General features: G+C 45.8%; 1 protein-coding gene and 1 long non-coding RNA gene across 3 annotated transcripts; one reads left to right on the forward strand and one right to left on the reverse strand.

The window, feature by feature from the left end:
• Nucleotides 1–1453: 1453 nt before the first annotated feature.
• Nucleotides 1454–10100, reverse strand: LOC115248041 (uncharacterized). Its single transcript, XR_003887071.1, has 3 exons — nt 9955–10100; nt 2610–2660; nt 1454–1729 (listed from the first exon to the last, which is right to left on the reverse strand). It is a non-coding gene; the product is annotated as an uncharacterized lncRNA (long non-coding RNA).
• Nucleotides 10101–17730: 7630 nt separating this feature from the next.
• Nucleotides 17731–20710, forward strand: ticam1 (TIR domain containing adaptor molecule 1). Of its 2 annotated transcripts, XM_011616394.2 has the most exons (2): nt 17731–17974; nt 18110–20710. In XM_011616394.2, the coding sequence occupies exon 2, from the start codon at nt 18129–18131 to the stop codon at nt 19860–19862; it is 1734 nt and encodes a 577-aa protein (XP_011614696.2). In that variant the 5' UTR covers nt 17731–17974; nt 18110–18128; the 3' UTR covers nt 19863–20710.
• The last annotated feature ends 39 nt before the right edge of the window (nt 20711–20749 follow it).

Here is a 20749-nt window from a genome sequence, read left to right on the forward strand (position 1 = left end):
TTGTACTGTGGTTATACCTTCTTAAAATCCTGTGTGAACAATTGAAGTATTAGAAAATAATATAGAAAAAATTTAAAAATACAAAAATGGGAAATGCTCATACCCCTAGAGATTTAGACGGGGTTTTTTTGTAGGGGGACCTGACAATTTTTTTGTTGTAGTCTTAGCACAACATGTAGTCTGATAGTTATTATGAAGTGTTTTTTTTTATTTGTATTCACCCTTTTAATATGATTTTTATTTAAAAGCATCTGAGCTACAGCTAACTTTACTCAAGAGAATGCCATGCTGCTTATCATACTGTATAGCATCAGTATAATGAGCAGCACTTCAGTAACTGAAGCATTAAGACCTGCAGAGGCAGTCCAGCAAAGCTGGAGAAAACTTTGTAGGGATGAATAAAGCGCTCACAGGTCCGCAGTGGTGTTAACCAGCCATGACAAACACACGGCCCTAATAATCTTGCATCTGGGCTCACCACAAGTTTTATCTGCATCACCCTTTTTTGGTTAAAATGTAGCAGAAAACCAGACCTTTTCAAGTGAGCGATAACACAAGAAACAATAGTAACCAAACGTTTGTGTTTTTATTAAATGCTTGAAAAACACTGGCCTTTTTTTATCTATTTATTTTTAATTTCGCGAAGGCAAGGTATGTCCCAGGAAGCCGCCAGCTCATTGCAGGGCCCAATCTGACCATTTGGGGGCTGGGTACTTTGCTCAAGGGTACCTTGGCAGTGCCAGCAACACCTTCCAACTTTGGTCTGCAACCAGAGCTTGAACCCAATCCCCTACAGACTGAGTCCTACCACCCACCTTATACTTTCTCTAGATAATTATCTTAATTATTCATTACTAATATTTATTCCATGAAAGTTCCCCCCAAAAAATGTTGTTTGTCACAATTTGTTGTGGCATCATTATGGTTTATTTCAGTTCAAAGGAAATCTGCAGTTTGACATGCCTGGTGTAAACCACAGCCTACTCCTTTAAAACCCCCTCATTTAATCCAGATTTGCACATCGGTGGGTGTGTTTTTCACGTCAAACGTTATCATTGTTCAGGCTGCGTTCATCTCTTTGGACTCTTGTGTGTTGCAGCTGATATTGTGGAGCGTAATTCACCTGACTTTGACTGTCTCACAGACTATTTGGACAATTCTGATTAATTGCTTACAGACACATTTATTAAAAATCAAAATTAGATTAAACTCAGCATTGCATATGCTCATTTTACCATCATGTTTTTATTCGCGCACCTTATCCCGGGTAGCTGTGTGTTGAGCCCTCAAAGCCACCATACAAATGACATTTTGCAGACGCTCTCCCATCAGCTCCGCATGCAGAGTGCTTCGCTCTAAATTATACAGTCCCGGGGAGAAGCCTTGGCTACTAAAAAACATTGGAAGCAATCAGTACATGTTCTGTGTGAAAATCAAAAATAATCACACCAGACACATCTGTCTTGATTTTATTGACTTTAAAATAAGACTCAGCAACAGAGATACAGAAATTAGTGCCTCATCAACTTAAACTGGTTCCTGACAGTACTGGATTGACTGATCCATGTTCAATGTATTCCAGGGGCAGTTGTCAGGTGTGGTGAGGAATGAGCAACGGACCAACTGAGCCGGTCACGATATGAAAAACTAGATTACAATAACTCCGATATCAGCTGACGCATCTTTGGTCATGGCATGTACACAAAATCCTCTTTGCACTCATAATTCCCTAGATGAAAAAAGGGAACAAGGTTATAATTTCAGTGCTGAATGCTCTTTTCTTTATAAGTTTCCTCTTCCTCCCACTGTTTTGTCACACGTTCAGCCTCTCCAGCACAGCCTCAGTTACCAGCCTCGGTATATAATTAGACAAACAAAAAAAAAAAAAAAAGAGGGATGAAACATCTAAAGGAGAAGAGGCACCAAATGATTACACATTCACTCTGCTTCCTTCCCCACCTCCTTTCTGCACGCATAACCGCCAATTAGAGGAGAAGGGAGGAGGATGAGGACAAGCAGGCAGGCAGGAGTCTATTTGTGTGTCTGTCTTCCTCCCCTACCCCTGAAGACTCCGAGCCAAGGAGGAAGAGTGGAGAAAATAGAAGAAGAGTGGTGAAAAACAAGAAGTACATAAATTAGGGAGTCGGAGTGTTTCGCATCCGGTCTGCTGATTGGAGGAGACACGAGTCGGGCAGATCTGGGCCACAGTTGCACTCATTGTTCAGTGAGCTTTTCTACACAGTCCAACCCAGCGACAGCAATGAATGTTGACTGTGACCTTTGGTCTCTGCCAGCAGCGGAAACCGAGAGTCGATTTGGGTACGCGTCTTCCAGGTCCGTATCTCCCCCCTGTCCTCGTCGTAAGGGCGAGCCGCGGGGCACAGTCAACGGTCGATGGTTTTTATAGGATCCATACCAAAAACTCACCGACAGCGTTGAATGTTTGCCGAGGCACGCCGGACGGGAGGGGTTTAGGACACTCTGGTTGGGGGGGGGTTGCTCAGATGGCAGAGATCAGGATGAGTCTCCTGTCCCTCCGGCGGTGTACCACGTGAGCGTACGCAGCGTGACATAAACCGACAGGATGTGCTTTATTGCATTACCACCACCTCATTATTCTGAGGAACTCCCGGCCTTTCATCTTCGGCTCGAAACAGCATCTAAAACAGACGAAGGGAAGGCTGTTAGTTGCCATGTGACCAAGTCTTTCTGTCAGTAACAGTTCCATAAAGTCTCCTTCTCTTCTAATCAGAAATCTTCTGCACAGGCCTTCGTGTGTGCGCCCCTTCCCGTTTCTTGGAAAGTTTTACATCAGAACATACAAAATGCGCGTTCGATTTTTGAGCTTCTTCAGAGGGACATTATCCGCACGAACAATGCCGCTATGTTTCGCCGTTGTCACCCCCCCCCGAACCGCAGGCTGAGAGCTCCCTTTGTCATGAGCTGGGGGACAAATGCAGACAGGGTCACTGCTCTGCTGCACGACTGGGGGCTGACGTCAGGGCGGTAAATGCTGATCTATGGGCACCCATCAGCCCATTTCATCGGCTAACGGTGATGATGACATCGAGCAGGCGAGCCTGCGCGTATAGGCCGACGTCACTCTCGCGTGATAACCCTCTACAGCTGGGTGAGTAACGCATCACATTACTACGGCGATAATTCAGAAGGTCATAAAAGAGATCATTTGGTTTTGGCCTGGTGAGCATATCTGAGTTATTGCCTGTGCAGCTTTTCAGCGCTTTCTTTTCTCATTAAATCTGAAAAAACTACGCAAATTAGTTTTGTCTGATAATTGAAAATGATACAGAGAAGTTAATAATAGGTGCAGCCATTTTGTAACTACCAGTGATCACAATAAACTGCTAAAATAATTTTCTTTTTAATGGGTTTCTGCTCTTTTTGGCATCTGAAATGCAGCGTGTGAACCAGACGTCTTTCTCTTCTCTCAGGGTGAAGCAGAACAGCTCAGATAAGAGGCTAAATTCATAAGCCATGATATATCTACCCGACTCTATCAGTCATACACACATGCGCGTGCGCACACACACACAACCACAATGAGACCTAAAATGAAAAATAGGCAGAGGGTTGAGGGAGAGGAGAAAAGGGGGTTTTGCCATGGCAACCCCTGTGTCAGCCAGCCATTTCTTCTTAATCCCCCCCCAGTTCAATGTCGCGCCCTCTGAGGGACCCCCCCCTTTCCACAGCTGAATATTTCTTTTGTGTTGAGAGAGTGTGTGTGTGTGTGTGTGTGTGTGTGTGCCACAGAGGGACAGGGGGATCACGAAGGGTGGAGGGATTGGGAGTCGGGTGGGGAGGATCATAGCTAACCCAGCTTAAATGGGGAGGGGGCAAACTGCAAGGCCACAGAGTCTTAACATTACACTGGGGCTACAAATCAAAGATCAAATCGCACGCGCACGCACGCACACACGCCTTTAAAGCCTGCACTGCTGGGGGGTTGGTTTACATCATATGTTTACATCATGTGTCTTGATATTTCCCCCTTTTTTCCTCAAGCAAACTTTGATGGATGCTATATTAGCGGGAACAGTTGTGGAATTGCAGGTGAGGCCTGACATCAGCTATAGGCAAATTTACAAAGGACCATATTTGTCACTGATAACATCCCCATCTTTGGAGCAGATTCCCAGCCTCAGCCAGATGGGCCTACGTTTCTAACGGCAGTGTAAAACCTAAGAATAGGGAAGAAAAAGAAAAGAAGTCATGAGCGCGAAGAAGAGGGTCATTTTGAGCAGAAACATTTCTGTTTATCTGAACATCCGGCACATCAGATTTTTCTTCTTCACTGCAAAAGTTCCTATCGGCGGATGATTAATCTCCAGTGCATCCGCCGGAAATCCCCAAGCACGCCTTCCCCAAGGCAGAGCCATGGAGGCGGGTGGAGGAAGTGCCAGTGGTGCGTCTCTGGGGTGGTCTGATATGACCGTGGGCGAGGCTTTAATGTAGCTGTATGGCCACTCCAGTGTATACTGTACGTTGTGCTAATGACTAACAGACGTGTAGTCCGCCTGTAGGAGCCTCGCACGCCACTCTTTGCCTACACATGCATAAGCTCCACTTTAATGGCAGCCTTTCGTCTGTGGCGGTATTTGCCAAAAAAAAGACAGGAAAGATCTGCCTCGCAGGAAAAGAAACACTGTCTAATATTTGACTGTTTGGGTTTAATATTTAGCCTTTTTTGAAGCTTTGTGATGCTTTTTTTTTTTTTTTTTAGATCTGGGCTTGCCAAACATCTGTCTGAGATATTTATGTGACAAAGGCAGCGAATTCTTTTGTTGTTTTAAAAGGGGAAAACTGTTCAAAACACAAAGCAAAGGTTAGAAATAGAACAAAAAGATCAAAGAGACACGCCTCACGCCGAAAAGGGGACCTCGGCAAACATGAGCCCTTTTATGAAAGAAGAAAAGAGCCCCGGACTAGTCGATTAGAGAGCAAGGTACCGACAGTTCAAGTATGCAGACAAAAAACAAAAACAAGAGCACAGAGTTAGAGCCTTGGGACTGATTGGCAGGGTGGGGTTGCTGCCTGACCCCTGACCTTTTTAACCCAAAGGAATGTTGTCGTGCCGGTGCATGTATTGTTGAAGCCTCCCCAAGGAGCCCCAGCTGAGCATCAGACGATTGCTGAATGTCCCCCGGCATTCTTTCAGCTAATCCTTCGCTGGTTTACTCTCCATCCAGGTCTGGAAGAGCGTATACATGGACCAAACGGTGGTGGCGGGTCAATTTGGTGAGCCCTGCAAGGATGCCTTATAGGTGAGCCCTGTTTAACTTTCACTGATGAAATCCTCCACTGTGTTGATTGATCAAAGAGAAGCGAATGACTTCAAGCAGGGCGACGTACTGATGGTGGAGGAAGTTGGCAGATGCATCGGCCAGACAAGCAGTTACTGCCCAGGTATGTCCTTTATACCCACCTAGGTCTGGTTAGAGGAAATGGTCGGGGGGGTTTATGATGTCATAAAAATGTGTCAGAAGAGGAGTGCCTGAGAACAGGTTGTCTGTGGAGCTGCAGCCATAAAAGTCTCCTGCAGCTTCGGCTCCCTCCCCCAGATAGTAACACCACAGACTGAGCACTACTGGCTTGGAGCGCGCGCGAACATTCAAATCCCCACATTTGCCTCGTCTAGAACAGAAAATATTAATTTTATGCCATTGCAGAATTGCAGGGGATTATTCTCAAAGATGTCAGATAAATTATTTATATCAACAATTAGAATTAAAACTTAAACTGAGCGCTTCCACGAGCTTTAAAAAAAATACTGCCTGCAGAAACTCATTTAAATACATGTAAATCAAAACGAGTTTTGTACTGAAAACCGATTTAATAAAATAATTCCTCCAGCCCTCCAATAACTCCTCGCTTGTGTTTTAAATTATGGCCTTACCACTATTATTTAATCATCACTGTCAATATGACAACCTTCTTTATTTGCTCGTACCTTTATTTTTAACCTCCTTTCTACCCATCTTTAACAAAGGAAGCCCCATCTGTCTACCGAGACTAAACAGGTGTGTGTGGATGTCAGAACAAGAAAAACCTAAACGTATATGAAGAATTACTCTTCCTTGCATGCTTATGTTCACCATCCCCTTACAAAGCCTGGCTTTGCTGCCACCAAAAAAGAGACACACTTGTTAAAAAAAGAAAGAAAAAAGAGACGCTGTTATTTGCTCTACAACCTAACTGAGGACGTTTCCCATTGTAAAAAGGAGTGGCTGCACAGCCCCGTTTCCTTTCATCCCTCTCCTCGAGGCGCGCTGCTTTTGTCTCACATGGGACAGAGCAGCCACCCTACAGGCTACGCTACACTGCTCAAATACCTGGGAACTCCCACTGGCCTGGTGGGAAAAGCAACAAGAGTAAGACGCCAGACAGAGGAAAGAGCGCGAGGGAGGTGTTGAGGTGTAAGTGTTAATCTGAGGTACGGCGAGACGGAGCAGCCGGTTAAATAAAAACCTGCTATTAAATCTCAAAAGGGGGGTGAGGGGGCTGCAGAGAGCTGTAACACCTGGAACCCAACCACGCTTGAAAAAGATGCTGCGGAACGAAGGAAAGAGGGGGAAGTCATGTGGGATTTAAGAACCTTGAATTATCAGCAGCTGTTTTTAGTTTTCTTTTCTTCCTCATTAAAGAAGTAGCATGCATGCAATTAGAAGCTAGAAAGTAAAGTAACACACACACACACACACACACACACACACACACACTCCACCCCTTCAAATTCTGCACTTTCACGCCAGCTCAGCAGAAAGAAGGCAGTTCCTCTATACGGGACACCGTATAGGGGTGAAGCGATTTTAAGCCCTCCTCTAAACCCAGCTGCAGCCGCATGAATGTAAAGCTTTACGTCCCTGTCCACACAGCCCGTCTGGGCAGCCAGACCTCGCTGTCACACCTCATAAAGCAGAGCTCCAACAGCGGGGTTGCCTTTAAAAAGCAAGTGTTAAAAGATAAGGCAAAATAAGGACAAATACAGGGGGAAATCAGAAAGCCCCCATTCAGGATGCTGTGTCGAGAAAAGGAGAAAATCTTGGGACAAAAGCTCTTTAGCTGAAACCTCCGATGGCACGGCTCCAGGAGCTCGCATAAGAAAAATATACTTTCAGACAAATTACAGCAGGAAAGTTAAGAAAGTGAAAACGCCATTGAGGAATTGTTAAGACTATAATCCCCTCTTCTTATTTCTCGTCTTTGGCTCGGCTGTCGAGAGGAAAACCCACAAGTTTATTTTCAAACCGTCCACAAAGAATGCCTGTCATTTCCTGGCGTTCCCCACTTCCATATGAAAGACCCCTTTTCCCTTCGGCAACAATGGTAAAGATTCCAAAATTTCCACGGGGAGTTTCATGCGACACAATCGCAAACGGGGATTTTTGACTGAAGTGAGACGGACCCGCGACAGGTTGGGGACCAATTTGTCGGCATTGTGGCAGCTGAAAGGTCTCAGAACAAAGAATGGAAATTTGCCGGAAATTTTCTCCAGCATTGGGATTGGACGTGGGATGCTGCAAAAACCTTAAAGTCAAGCTCAATTTAGGACTTTATTAGTTCCAGATTTTGTAGAATCATACAATCAAAGATGTAAAGCAGATGTTTTGTTTTAACAGCTTCTGCCTTTTTGTCTAATCTGTAACCTGTAATACAGGTTACACACAGCCAGCCAGTCACGTCCTGGCCGCAACAGTTTCTTGATTAACCAGAAGTAGCCGTTTGATCTTTAAGTGCAAAGAGTTCAAGCGTCACGTGCTCCTGAGTGGGCTGGTAGGCTCTTCAGGACCCACCTGGCATGACCCGAGCAGACCTGGCCCTGTGGCTAGACAAAAGGCCAGAGGTCGACCGCTCATCTAGACAGGTTGTGTGTTGCTGCACCTGAGGAAGGTCGTGCTGCTTAACCTTTCCGTTTACACAACAGCGCACGTGTTCAGAAGCTGAAAGGCGCACATATGGACACTGGTTTCCTGTCGCTGTGAACCTGCTCAACTCTCGGCTTCGTAGACACAATGTAAACGTTGAGAAGAGCTGCTTTAAGTCGTAAAGCGAAACGCATGCAGGCACCAAGTGCCCCTTTCTGAATCGACGTGCCTTTCAGGCCGTGACATCGTAGAGCCTGCTGTGTTGTAATGATTAAAAGAAATAAGGTCAGAGCATGGGCAGGACGCCCCATTTGTGTGTTAAATGTATGATAGTAATGGTTGCAACAGTCATGTGGCGATGGCAGAAGGAAGATTGGGCTCCCTGTGTAAAGAGAGGAGGGTCGGCGATGAGCAGCGATGGCGCTGGGGTTCGCCGCCTCACGTCGCAATTGAGGGGGCACAGCACACGAAACCCGACGCGGTTGACAGCGGGTTACGCAGGAAAGATGATCACTGCTCTGGCCAGGAGATAAGATAAGCATGGTCCCCCCATTCCCAACCCCCAAAGAGCTGCTCCAAAATGAATTAAAGCCATAGAAGAGATATGCACCAGGACGTTTACTTAACGCGCCTTCTCTTTGCAAGGGATAAAGTGAATTATATATAACTGGGCTGTGAGAGGGATGGAAGTGAAGCCATCACTGCCAATTCATCTCTCCAGCAGCTCTTAGCACAGACAATGCTCTTGTCTCACTGGATTATATATAGAAATAATAGTACCAGCGGTTAGATGCCTGCCAGTAATAAAAATCCACGTATTTAGCTTTTTTTTTTCCATTAGAGGGTGTTGTGTACACAATCCATATCCTGTAAAATGGAGTGCTGCTCTAAGCTGTCTAGACTAAATCCAAATGGCAGGAGAATTTATGGACAAGGCCTCATTAACCTTAAGGCATATTACTGCTTGGCAGACTGAGCACGTCAGCCTCTCCTGCCTCAGCCGTATTCATCCACCGGGAGGGTTAAACCACGTTAGGCCACACTCTTCCCCAAATCTGAGTGTCAAGTGCTCGCCATTAGCCGTGTTTATTTGGCCAGTGTGCATCCTCCTGTGGTGCCCACCCTGAAAATGGCAGTCTGGCTACTTTCGCCACGCAGACGGCCGATAATTCCGGGAGAGTCCGATGCGCACAGACCGCTCCAGTCTCTAAGCTACTTCCATTCCTGTTTCCACAAGATAAAGAAGCATCCGTGCATGACAGTTACGGCACAGACGGGCAAGATTTCAGTTTCGGGAGGTTAATTCCAGGACCTTGGCTATTTGTGGCTACTACATTACGCATCCATCCACTCGGACGCACGTTCACATGAATTGAAGCCGTCTCTTTTCTTGCTCTTCAGGTGTCTCTCGGGGATTTGTCGGGGTAAGAAGGCTGCTGTAATGTCGATACATTGACAGATGGTCCAGACAAAGCCAGTGCGCACCGTTCAGCTGGGATATAATAGCCATCATTTATCAGCGGTTCGCCCACTTTCGGGCCCCATAGGAGCAGGAGACTGTCTGCTAGCCGGCACAAATAAAGTTACACTGGTCTGAGATGGTTTCCGCTGGGTTCTATCGCCGTTACAACGTTTTGTTAAAACTTTCCAGGCGTTTGAGACGCGACAGCGGGTGTCTGAACATCGTGTACCATCGAAGCGTCTGCAAAAGTTAAAGCGCTCACAGAAAAGGCTTTTGGCAGACCCAAATAACATTTTCACCCTTTCACGTGGATGTCCTTATGTAATATTAGATGGAAACCGAGCTTTTTTTAAGCATTAATATCTGCCGGCATGTTTCACATGCGCCGGATTTGGAGGTACCTCTTTTTTCATCTGAGCACCCACCCAGACGCCGCCGCATTTAAGTCCTTTTTCACAGCAATCCCGTGCGCAAAATCAGCAGAACTTCGCATTTAAAACGCTTAAGAGCCGCCCCCACCGCCCAGCTACACACTTTACGCACAATCTGTTAGTTTTAACTCAATGCTCTGACTGTTTGCGGTTACATTTTACGCAATGACATACTTACATTTCCTCCTCACTCCCTGCTTTAACGCAGCAGGATTCACCCTGCCGACGTGCACCGATGTGATCTCTTCCAGTCGGCGTTTTCGACCCCATCACTTCCGACTGAGAACTCTCCACAGACTGCGCGCCTGCTCCTCCGATCCACGGATTACGTGTGTTTGAGAGACGGTAGGAAGGGCATCCGGTTTACTGGGATCACCGGGAGGTTCGGGATTGGCTGGGAAGAGATAGCTTGATGAAAACGCTCGTCTGTCATTGGACAGAGGTCGAAAAAAGGGAGGAGATCAGTCGTGTATTATTCAGGAGGAACCGGGTGGGGAATGGAGAGGAGGAGGGAGAGGAGGAGCAGAGCACCATATGCAGACAATGCCCTGTGTCTCGGAAAAAAATTAGATTTCATTGTTGGGTTTGTCTACCACCAGTATGTGACTCCCAATAACCTCCACACAGTCGGTGTGTTGCATTTATTGGCTTATAATAACTTCTGGGACGAGTAAATAGGCCTAACCGTAAAAACACCATGAAGGAAATGTCACATAGTACAAAAAGGAAGTGATGGGTTGCAGAAAGCAATATTTTAAAGCTGCAGGCCAGTGCACGGGTCTTTTTAGTCACTTATTCTCATTCTCTCTGAAGATTAAACTGTGACCAAAATAAAATGAGTTGATGGAGGGGAACAGCTATAAATAAATCAAACGGCCGTTATTTTGCAACATCAAACCTCAAGAAAGTCTATGAGCGTATGAGCATGTGACTATGTGGGTATCTGTTTGTGTGTGTGTGTGCGTGTGTGTGTGTGCGTGTGTGTGTGTGTGTGTGTGTGTGTGTGTGTGTGTGTGTGTGTGTGTGTGTGTGTGTGTGTGTGTGTGTGTGTGCGTGCGTGCTGTATGTAGGCTATGAGAAAGCTAGAGCTGCAGAATTTTCCACACAGGAGCAGTGGAGGAAATGGTGCATGGATAATTCTCTCTTCAGATCCTCTCGTACTTGCTCAGAGAGTACTCGACTGAATCAATACCGCTCAAAGCTTTCTCATGTTCCTCTACTCACATGGGAAGCTGCGTAAGTCCACAGTTTTGGGCTTTGTATGATGCATTAAATTCAAAAATCCCCGACACTTCCCCTACAGTGGGGTAAACATAATAGTTAATCACCCTTGACCTCTAGCCTCCCCACTGACACCCAGAGTCACATCCATAACACAGACTGTTGTTAACCTGCACACTGAGCCGGTGTGTGAGCAGGCAGAGCGGTCCCAATAACCACAGCGGGGGCTCCTCTCTGACTGGTAGCCATGGTGATCGGACACATTTCTCCATACCAGCAGAAAGGAGGTCTGTCTGTGGCGCAGCACACGGGCCTTTATCAGGCCCAGACCCTTGAACTGAGAGGAAGGAAGCGGCGAGAGGCCGATCACGCCCATTTCATTGTGACTACGCTTTTACGACAGTCAAGAGGCCGTCAACTACAAACCAGCTCTCTTTCGGAAGGCGCTCTGCCTCCGCTCTTGTTAAAACCCATGAAAAAGATAAAGCAAAAATCTCCACAAAGCAGCAGATCATGTGATTATGGCGAGGATTTGACGGCTCATTTGCATAGCTGATGGGAACGACGCTCGCTTGTGTAGCACCTACAGTTATTGCAGTGTTTCAAACATCCAAATGAGAGAAACAGCCTTGGCTTGATTTCCTTTAAGCTCCTAATCTCTCGTTCTTCCTAATTTAGCTGCAATTGCAGCTCTTTCACCAGTCTAACCGTGTGGGAGTTTGTGTGCGCGACCGCTATCGTGTGAAAACCTCATTACTCCACATTTAGCGTGTTAATTTGAATTGAACGGTCATTTTGGTTCTCAGTCACTTAAAAGCATCGGAAAGTCGCGATAAGGAAGCCTCTATAATGCCACAAAGTGTCACAATTGGCTGGCTAATAAATCATTTATGGGGGGGCTTTCAGTCCTAATCCATGAATAAGAAATAGGGCCTACTTTTTGGCTGCCAGGAAGTGGAAAGTAAATTCACTCCAAGAGAATCCATTTACAAACCATTTACACAAGCATCGCGGCAGCCATAAAGCTGCGTGAAATTAGAAAAAAAAGTCAAGCATGAAGTGTATTTTTAGCCCCATTGACAAATAAAAATACATTACAAATGGTTCATTTGAAATTAATGATCCTGAACTGTTATTATTTAAAACATTCCCTTTAGAGTCAAACCTATAAAACATACTGCTGGTACAGTTGCATCAGTCTGGAGGTCATTGTGCCAGAAGCCCTAATTCAACATTTAATGATTATAATTAACACTGATGATGATTATCAGCCCAGTTCATGTGGTTTGATGGCATCTTTAAGCTGCGGCCGTCCATCCAGAGCCTGACTCGACGCAAACGGAACGTGTCCACCGTGCTACCGTTGATTTCCACGACAACTTAATAAGCTGAAGCTTAAATCTGCAGGCTGCTCCATCCTGTGCCCGGGGTGAGGGACATCTCCAACTGCTCCTGTAATGAGCTGTCGAGCATGCTGTCGCCCTCCACAGATGGGCCGCGCACAACGGGTGGACGAAGCGGAGAGCGGTCTGATCAGAAACACTTCCTGAAGACGTTTTTTGACATTTCAACACTCAGGTCCTCGTTCCCATTAGCATCCAGTGGTAAATAAGAGGAACGGTTCAGGGCCCTGGTGATGAGAATGAACAGGATAGGAAACAAAAGTGGAGCACAGAGAGCTGCAGGAGAGGATTAAAGCAAAATGGATGCTGACGTGACCCTAATCTGCCCCTGTACTCTTTTAATATTTATTGTTTGTGAACAGTGAAAACAAGTTTACTCTTGTGGGCAACCTGCAAAGCAACTGCTGCCTAAAGTCACTTTATGAATGTAAGTATGGGCGTAGCGGTGAAACAGGAGTCTGGAGTGTTTCCTGTAGTCTGGAGTGTCCCTGCCCCCCCCCAGTTTGGCCCCCAGCATGACCTACAGGTCAGTTCTCTTTGTATTTACTTGCACACACTGGAAGCATGTTCAAGCCATACAGATTTTAAAATGGTGTCGTCGTCTGATCCAAAAAATCAAGAAGGAAAACATATTTTTGGAAACTGAGACCTCCAACATTGGAGAGATTAAAGGGGCACAAATGCCAACACTCACCCATTATTATCAGGTTTTGTTTAAACAGTGTCAGAGCTGTTATCTGGAAACCGTCCTCTCGTCTAAATGAGAACCTCTCTTCGCGCTCTGCCAACAGCGTCCAGCATCGGGGGCCCACCCTGCCAGCCATGCAGATGCCTCCTGTTGGGCTTTGCTCTCGCTGGAAGCCAGGAGCGAATTCTCCACCTCGATTAATCACCGGGTCCCTAATGGAAGGCTTCCCTTCAGGATGGGGCCCATCGCAGAGGGGGCTGCATTTGAGGTTGTCGTTGAAGCTGCTCTGATTGCCTGAATACACTCACAGCTCCGGAGTCACTGCAGATGTCTGCTAATTGTGGTGATTATGGCAAACGGAGGGGGGTTGGAATATGTAATGAATTTCCCATCGCTTTCACGCCTCACATCCTTCGCTGATGTGCATCTGCTGTGCGAGGAGAGCGTCCGCAGGGTTTGGAGAGGACAAATGTGCTTTTGGATGGGCGGCCACTCTGAAAACATGCCCGACCAGACTGGTTCTGTTCATTCAGCTCACATCTGATACCGTGGTTATTCCTGTACTGTTGCTCTGGCAAGTTATTTATTTATTTATTTTATAATTCTTTACATGGCTGCACATTTAGGCATCATAACAAATCTAATACGATTGTAACTACCTGACTTCAAGTGTGTTATTCAGGTTGGTGTTACATATTTATGGAAATACTGATGGGGTGCTACATATGGAGATTTAGTATGTGCCTCCATTTTATCTGTAATATGCTGGGGTGAGAGGGTGGGATACACCCTGTACACATCACCAGTCCATCACAGGACATGCACACACACACACACACACACACACACACACAGAGGGATAATATATGATATTTTGAGTCTCCAGTCAACCTCATGTGCATGTTTTTGTGGGAGGAAAGTGGAGAAAGCCCACAAAGGCACAAGGAGAATCTGAAAAAATAAATAAATTCATATTTCAGTAATGAATTCTAAATATATATTATACCTGAGGAATGGAACTACTCACCTCACACAGTGCCAAATGTGTGTGTTAATTCTTTAATTTTGCAAAATTTCTTTCATTCTGAAGGTTATTCTAAAAAATCCATATAATTTGGTAAAAATGGGAAAGCCACCATCTTTTTCCTAAAAACAAAGCCAGCTATATAGCGTCAGCCAGTCGTTGGTCAAAGCACGGATTGTTAAAAAAATAAGGCTTATGTCTCACCATTCATCCGCTTACTGTCCCACCGCTCAGCCATGCTAACCAGACGGCAGACCTACATTTAGGATGCGAGCGAGCCTTCGTTCAGGCCAAAGATCCTAAAGGAGGTGTAAATAATGTAATACTATCAACAGAGGAAATGCAGTGCCAGGCAAATTAAGTAACATCCAAAGCAAAGACTTCAAAACCTGAAAATAAACAAGAATTCCTGCGAGAGGAATGAAATTGTTGCCTGTTCTAATTTAAATGCCGTATAGAAATCGCTGCTGCAGCTTAACAACGTATTAAATTGAGAGGATTATATGCGCAAGCTGAATTTCTTCATATTCTTCCCGTCTTGGTTATCATGGCGCTCTTAGACCCGCCGCTCTGGACGATGAACCAGAACAAATCATATTCGTACATTTAGCATATTAATGATGTTAAATATCAGACATCCTCTGCCCTCAAATGCAAACACGCCTGATTTGTGGTGGATGTGCTTTTGTGACTCAAGAGTTGGCTAATTCCTCTGGGGCGAGTGCCCTTGCTGTCACACTGATCAAAGACTTTGCTTTGATATGAGCATAAACTGCTCTGCGCCTCGTCGCCGTCAGTGTCTGTGCATGCGTGCGAGTTTGTGTGTGTGTCTGTGGACGCGTATCTGTGCGTGACTGTGTGAGCTGGGGTGGAGGGATTGGGGGGTGTGCATATGCATCCCCCATCACCACAGGCTGTATTATGCATTGTTGTTGGCATGGCCTACATGCTCACCCAAGCATGGTTCTGTGTGGTACAGTACACACGTCTTCTCATCGTGTCCGCAGGCCCGCCTCATTTACCTTTGCTCCTGAATTAATGCTAGTTAACTGTCACATTAACTCAGATCTGTTGGCCTGCCCTGTCCACAGCAGAAATCGGGCTCGGTGTGTGATAGCTGGGTTTGTTTTGCTTTGATGAACAGCACACGCATGGATGGACTGACAAGGACTATCGGGACTGTACCTACAGCTGCAGCCATCCGAGTGAGTTCCGAACGAACCCACTCTCGCAGAAGATTTTTGATGCTAAAGCTAAAAGCTACCTGCCGCCGTTGCACATTCTCACCAGAAAAGGTGCAGATTGAGTTTGGCGAGCCCACAAGTGGCTGCGGTGCAGGTGTTTCATTCAGGGGCCAAACAGCGGGTGTGGACCCTCGACAGAATGTGTGCAGGGCCACGGCTCTGCGCTTTTGCATGTACATGCGTGTGGAGCGTATGTTTGCCTGCTAGGAGTGAGTGTGTTAAATTCTCTTAGCATGTGTGACGAATCAAGTGGCTGGGAAAGGAGCAGCACACTGTGCGGCCCCTGTTGGCCTCTCGCATACTGAATTCAAAAGAGGCGATCGATCTGTCAGGGTCTCGGTTCGTGTTTCGCCGCGCCCCTATCTCGCTATCTTATCTATTTGGCTTTGTATCTCCATCTCTGTATCTTGTTTGCCTTCGTACCGCCTCCTTTATTCCTCGCTCATCCTAAATAGACGTAAAGACTCTGGGAGATGTACCAAGAGCGTGAGACAGATAAAAAAAAGGGAGAGAGAGGGAGAGCATCCCCCCACTCATACATCTTTCATCCTAATCCATAGTCTCTGTCCAAGAAAGGGCCTCCTTTTCACTTGTCTGCCCTAAAGCCTCTTATACGTGACCCCTCTGTCTCTCCCTCAGGGCCCTCTCCCACGGCCAGAAACCAAAGCGCTAACTCACACACGCTCGCACACATGTGCATTGTAGATAGTTGCATCTTGCCTGTTTTATAACCACATCGGGGGCCATAACGCTTCGTTACCGGAGCTGCGCAAAGCCACGAGTCGACATCAAGATACAGAAGTTGACGGCGAATTTACCGCCAGGGTGACTAACACAGCTGCCGGGAGAGCGTGTCTCTCGTTAGAGGACTGACCTCAATAAAGATGGACGTTTGGCAGCGCGTTATGTAACTGGCTGAGGATTATCCTCGGGCTGTGTGGATGTGTTTTCTTTTTTCTTTTTTTTAGCGGAACGCGTATGTGAAATTTCATGCATCCGCTCGTACACGCGTGTATGCCGAGGAGCCATATCAGGACACAGGATCCATCAAGGTCGAAGTGCGGATGTACAATGGAATCGTTTCCTTTTGACTCTTTGATACTGTTGAAATTGTGTTAAAGAAATACTGAAGCGTTGTGTACATATGTTGAACACAGCCTGACCAAGTCACCAGCCCATCGCAGGGTGCGCACACAGCATGCCCTTACACGCCGAAATCGAGGGGCAATTTTGAGTCTCAAATCAATCTCCATGTTTTCGAAATGCGGGAGGAAACGGGAGTAACAGGAAACCCCCAAAGACTTTTATGCATTTTTAATCACACCTCCCACGTCTAAGATGGCTGCCCCAGTTTGGCGGTGTGCTGTCTTTCCGTTTCACTGTTTAATCCTCAGAATTCTTTAGATTCTATATTTTAAATATGATTTAAATAATGTAAAATCCCCCCCCCCCAAAAAAAACAAAAAAAAAACAGGCAGATTCTGATTTCATATCTTGTGACCTGTCGGGCTCTGTCTTGGTGCAGCTGTGCATCATCCGTTTCCCAATTACAGTCTCTTTTTTGTCCCCCTCCCCCCACTCCGTAGCACCTTCAAGACCTCTGTCATCCTGGAAAAGAAAGTGGGTTTGTTGGCATTTGCATTTTCCTCACATTGCATACAAAGAAACATGCAGCCGCAGCTGGTTTCCAGTATAACCTGGGTCAAACACAACTGTAGCCGTTAACTGATCTAGCACTGACCACCTTAATATGATTTCTGTTCCCAGGAAATGAATCGCATTAGCTCCAAAACAAACCCCGCTCTGTGTTAAAAAGCTGCAGATCAGTCAGTTTTAAAAAAAAGAAAAGAAAAACTGCCCTTAAAGCCAATATAAACACTCTCATTATAAAGTTATTCTAAGAAAAAAGACAGTTTTGGATGATGATTATGAAAATTCACCTTCAACATGTCAGAGTTACTGTGATCTCTGCATGTTCATTTTTGGGGTAATATTCCAGACACGGTCTAAGAACAGAGAGCCTTCCCGTCTGCTCTGTATTGAGACATTGGATGTTGACTGTTGCGCTCTGCGCTGCTGTGACCCCACCCCGGGTAAATACAGGGTTGGAGGTTTCCTCCACAGATAAAAATACACTTTCCTCTCAGTAGAGAGGGAAACATGCCAGAATTCCTTTCTCGTCTGCTCCTGCTTTAGAAAGAAAATTAAACTCAGCACAAGTTTTTTTTTTTAATCTGCAAAACACACACACAAAAAAAAGTTGAGAGGGTCAATGTCATCATGTTTAACCTGCGTTGTTAAGGGGGAGGGCCAAATGTGTTTTTTGAAAATTCCTCTTCCTGATTCATAGTCTTTTGTTCCTCGTGGGCACCCTTATTTTTCAACATGTGATCTCATGTTTGGAGCTAGCAGAGGCCTGTTAGATAACACTGGTGCGATCCCGGTGAACTCTATTTCAAAGGTCTGGCAGGACTCAGACTGACAGACTTGCAACAGTCTTTCGTGGCTGAGTTCAAGTATGCGCAGGGACTTCCTGAGCGCCAAACAACTACTGTTGTGGCGGCTTAACTGAGAATCTGGGTGACTTCCTTCTTTGAGGCAGCTATGACTCCATGTTGGTGAGTAATTCTCTTGGCTCGTTAGTACAACCTGGTGGAAAAGTCTGTTCCTGCTGGGTTCTGTTTCAAAAAGTGGTCAAACTCAAAGTCTGGCATCTTATAACAACTGTAATTCCGTTTTTAATCTTTTTACAGGTCAAAAATTCTCTAACAAATGCACATCTCTGCTGAATGGGGAAGATATGAATGGTTTTTCTCAAAGGTGGCAACACGCCTAGAACTGAAAATGAATCAAAGTGGACAGGAAAATCAGGGGACAGGACCCAGAGACGTCTTTGACATATTGGTTAAAACACCAACGGAGCGACTCTTAAGCCTGACTCTCCAGCTGAGTGAGTCACCTGAAGGAAATGTCGTGCGTGTTCTGTGTCTGATTGCCCTCCAGAGGGAGAGACAGGCCCTGAGCAGGCTCCACACCCTGGGCGACAGTTGCCTCTCCCAACACCTGTATGACACCTTTGCGATAAGTAAAGGGAACTTAGAGGAATTTGCTGTCCATTTTGGTAACTTTAATGGATTCACATTGGAATCGTTGGTGCTGCTGGCTCGTGTTTTTAAAGTTTTGTCTGAACAGCAGCTGTGCGATCCACAACTTAGAGATCTGGCGTACCAGAGAGCGCTTTCCAAGAATGACCACGCTTCCAACAAACTAGGGTATGAGCAACTCAGGGAGGAGGCGATGGCGGTCTGTGGGCCGCAGTTTGCTGAGTGGATGTGCTCCTGTGTGAGGGGACTGGACTCTTTGTGTGTTCTTGACAGCAGCCAGGATGAAGAGGGCGCTCTGTCCGAGCATAAGTCAGAGAGCACCCACAGCCTGCCCACTTCGCTGCACGCCAACTCCTCAATGTTTTCATACCCCACTCATTTAGAGATCAGCACACCTCCAACGGCTCTATTTCATGAGGACAAAGGAACCCTGGAAACGCCCAACACATCAGAAGCGGAAGCATCTGTCCTCCTCGTCAGCAAGGTCGATGTAAAAAATGCATCGGAGCCCTGTCAGACGTCTGAGGAACCCCTTAAATCCAGTAAGTTTGCTGCAGACAGACTGGTTTCGCACAGTTTTCCTGGTTCTACCCCAACCACAGGCCAAAGTGTTGCTGCACCTTCGACATGTGTCCCAACCAACATGTCCGCTGCCGCTGATCTTTGCTGCGTGGAGGAGGAGGAGGCCATATTCTACGCTTTTGTGATCATGCATGCACCAGAGGACGCGGACGTGGCCGATTGCGTGAGGGAAAAAGTGGAAAAGGTCATCGGGTGTAAGGGAGCGACTTTCTCAGATGACTTCCGCACGCCTGGAAAGAGCACCCTGAGGTGCGTGGAGGATGCCATCAACAACACGGCCTTCACTTTCCTGCTGCTCACGCGCAACTTCAACACTCGCATGGTGGAGCTGGAGACAAACTCTGCCCTCATCAACTCCTTATACAAAAAACACAAATGGAACACGGTGATCCCTCTCCTGCCCATGGAGAACTGCATGCCCAAGCGGGAAATCCCTCTGGTTCTGCAGACATTAGTTCCGCTGGAGGAGAGCAAGAGCTTTGAGAGGAAATTATCAAAGTCTCTGACTCTGGCGAAGATTAAAAGGCAGGAGAAAATATGGACGGAAGAGCAGAGGGTGAAAATCCAGAAAGCACAGCTACAGCACCAGAAGCAGCTGAAACATTGTGAAAAAGTACAGTGGCAGGAGAGAAAAAAACTCGGGCAAACAATTCTCCACAATCCAAATTTGTTAGGAGAGGACGGTGCAGCTTTGTGGCAAATGCATCCAAACATTCACATCGAAAATGCTAATTACATTATGATTGGGAATGATTCTCAGATGACCGTGGGTGTGGGTGGAGGGGTGGACGAAGACAACTCGATCGAAGAGGAGCAGTGAGCTCTAAGGTTTAAATAAATAAAAGGATAAAAAAAAGAGAATAATCATGCCTGCTGTGACAGTTAGAATAAGCTGAAATTTTGAAACATAGATCATGTCTGAACACTAAAATGTTCACTACAGTCCATTACACCACATTTAAACCAGTTTTGAAGAAGCACAACCGACTGCAGAAGAGTTGTATATTCTGTTGAACAGAGAACATTTTTACAGCAAAATACTGACACCTACTGGTCAATTAGTGATACATACACAAGATGATCGAAATATGTGCCAAGATGTGCCAAGCTTATTGAGACACTAGATGGCGGTGTTAATTGTGATTTCTCTTGCTTAAAGTATGACACATACTCGATAATTAGGAAAGATTCTTAATACTTTTACTTTTTTGCCGTTTAAATTTCCGTTTATTTTCCAGCTATGTGTCCCGGTGTCATTTGTTGGCTCTTTTCTGTACCTTTGAGGTTTTGCATGGAAAAACTCTGTTCTAATTTTGGGATTCAAGGTAGTTTTCTCTGTTTTAATTTTGGGATTATTTTGGTTTTTATCCGTATTTAGATTCTTAAGCACACGCACACGTTTCTGAGCAAACGTTGGCATCACCTACCTGAACATAAACGCATTATTACAATTATATTACGAACATCGCCTGTCGTTGATGCATTCGTTCAGAATGGTTTTTTTCGTTTTGAATTAAATTAGTCTTTTAAAAGGGTACGTGAGGAGCTCATTTGTCATTCCAAATACACTCCGCATAGGAAGAGTTATAAAATGTTTTGATAATTTCAGCATCTGTACAATCCGTTTTTTCGTCTATTTTCCATGTAATAAAATCTGTCGTACCAGAATCAGTTGTGCAATGCATGCCGCAAAAGGCAAACCCCTTA

Source organism: Takifugu rubripes, chromosome 22 (genome assembly GCF_901000725.2).
Source record: "Takifugu rubripes chromosome 22, fTakRub1.2, whole genome shotgun sequence".
In the NCBI taxonomy this organism is placed as follows: Eukaryota; Metazoa; Chordata; class Actinopteri; order Tetraodontiformes; family Tetraodontidae; genus Takifugu; species Takifugu rubripes.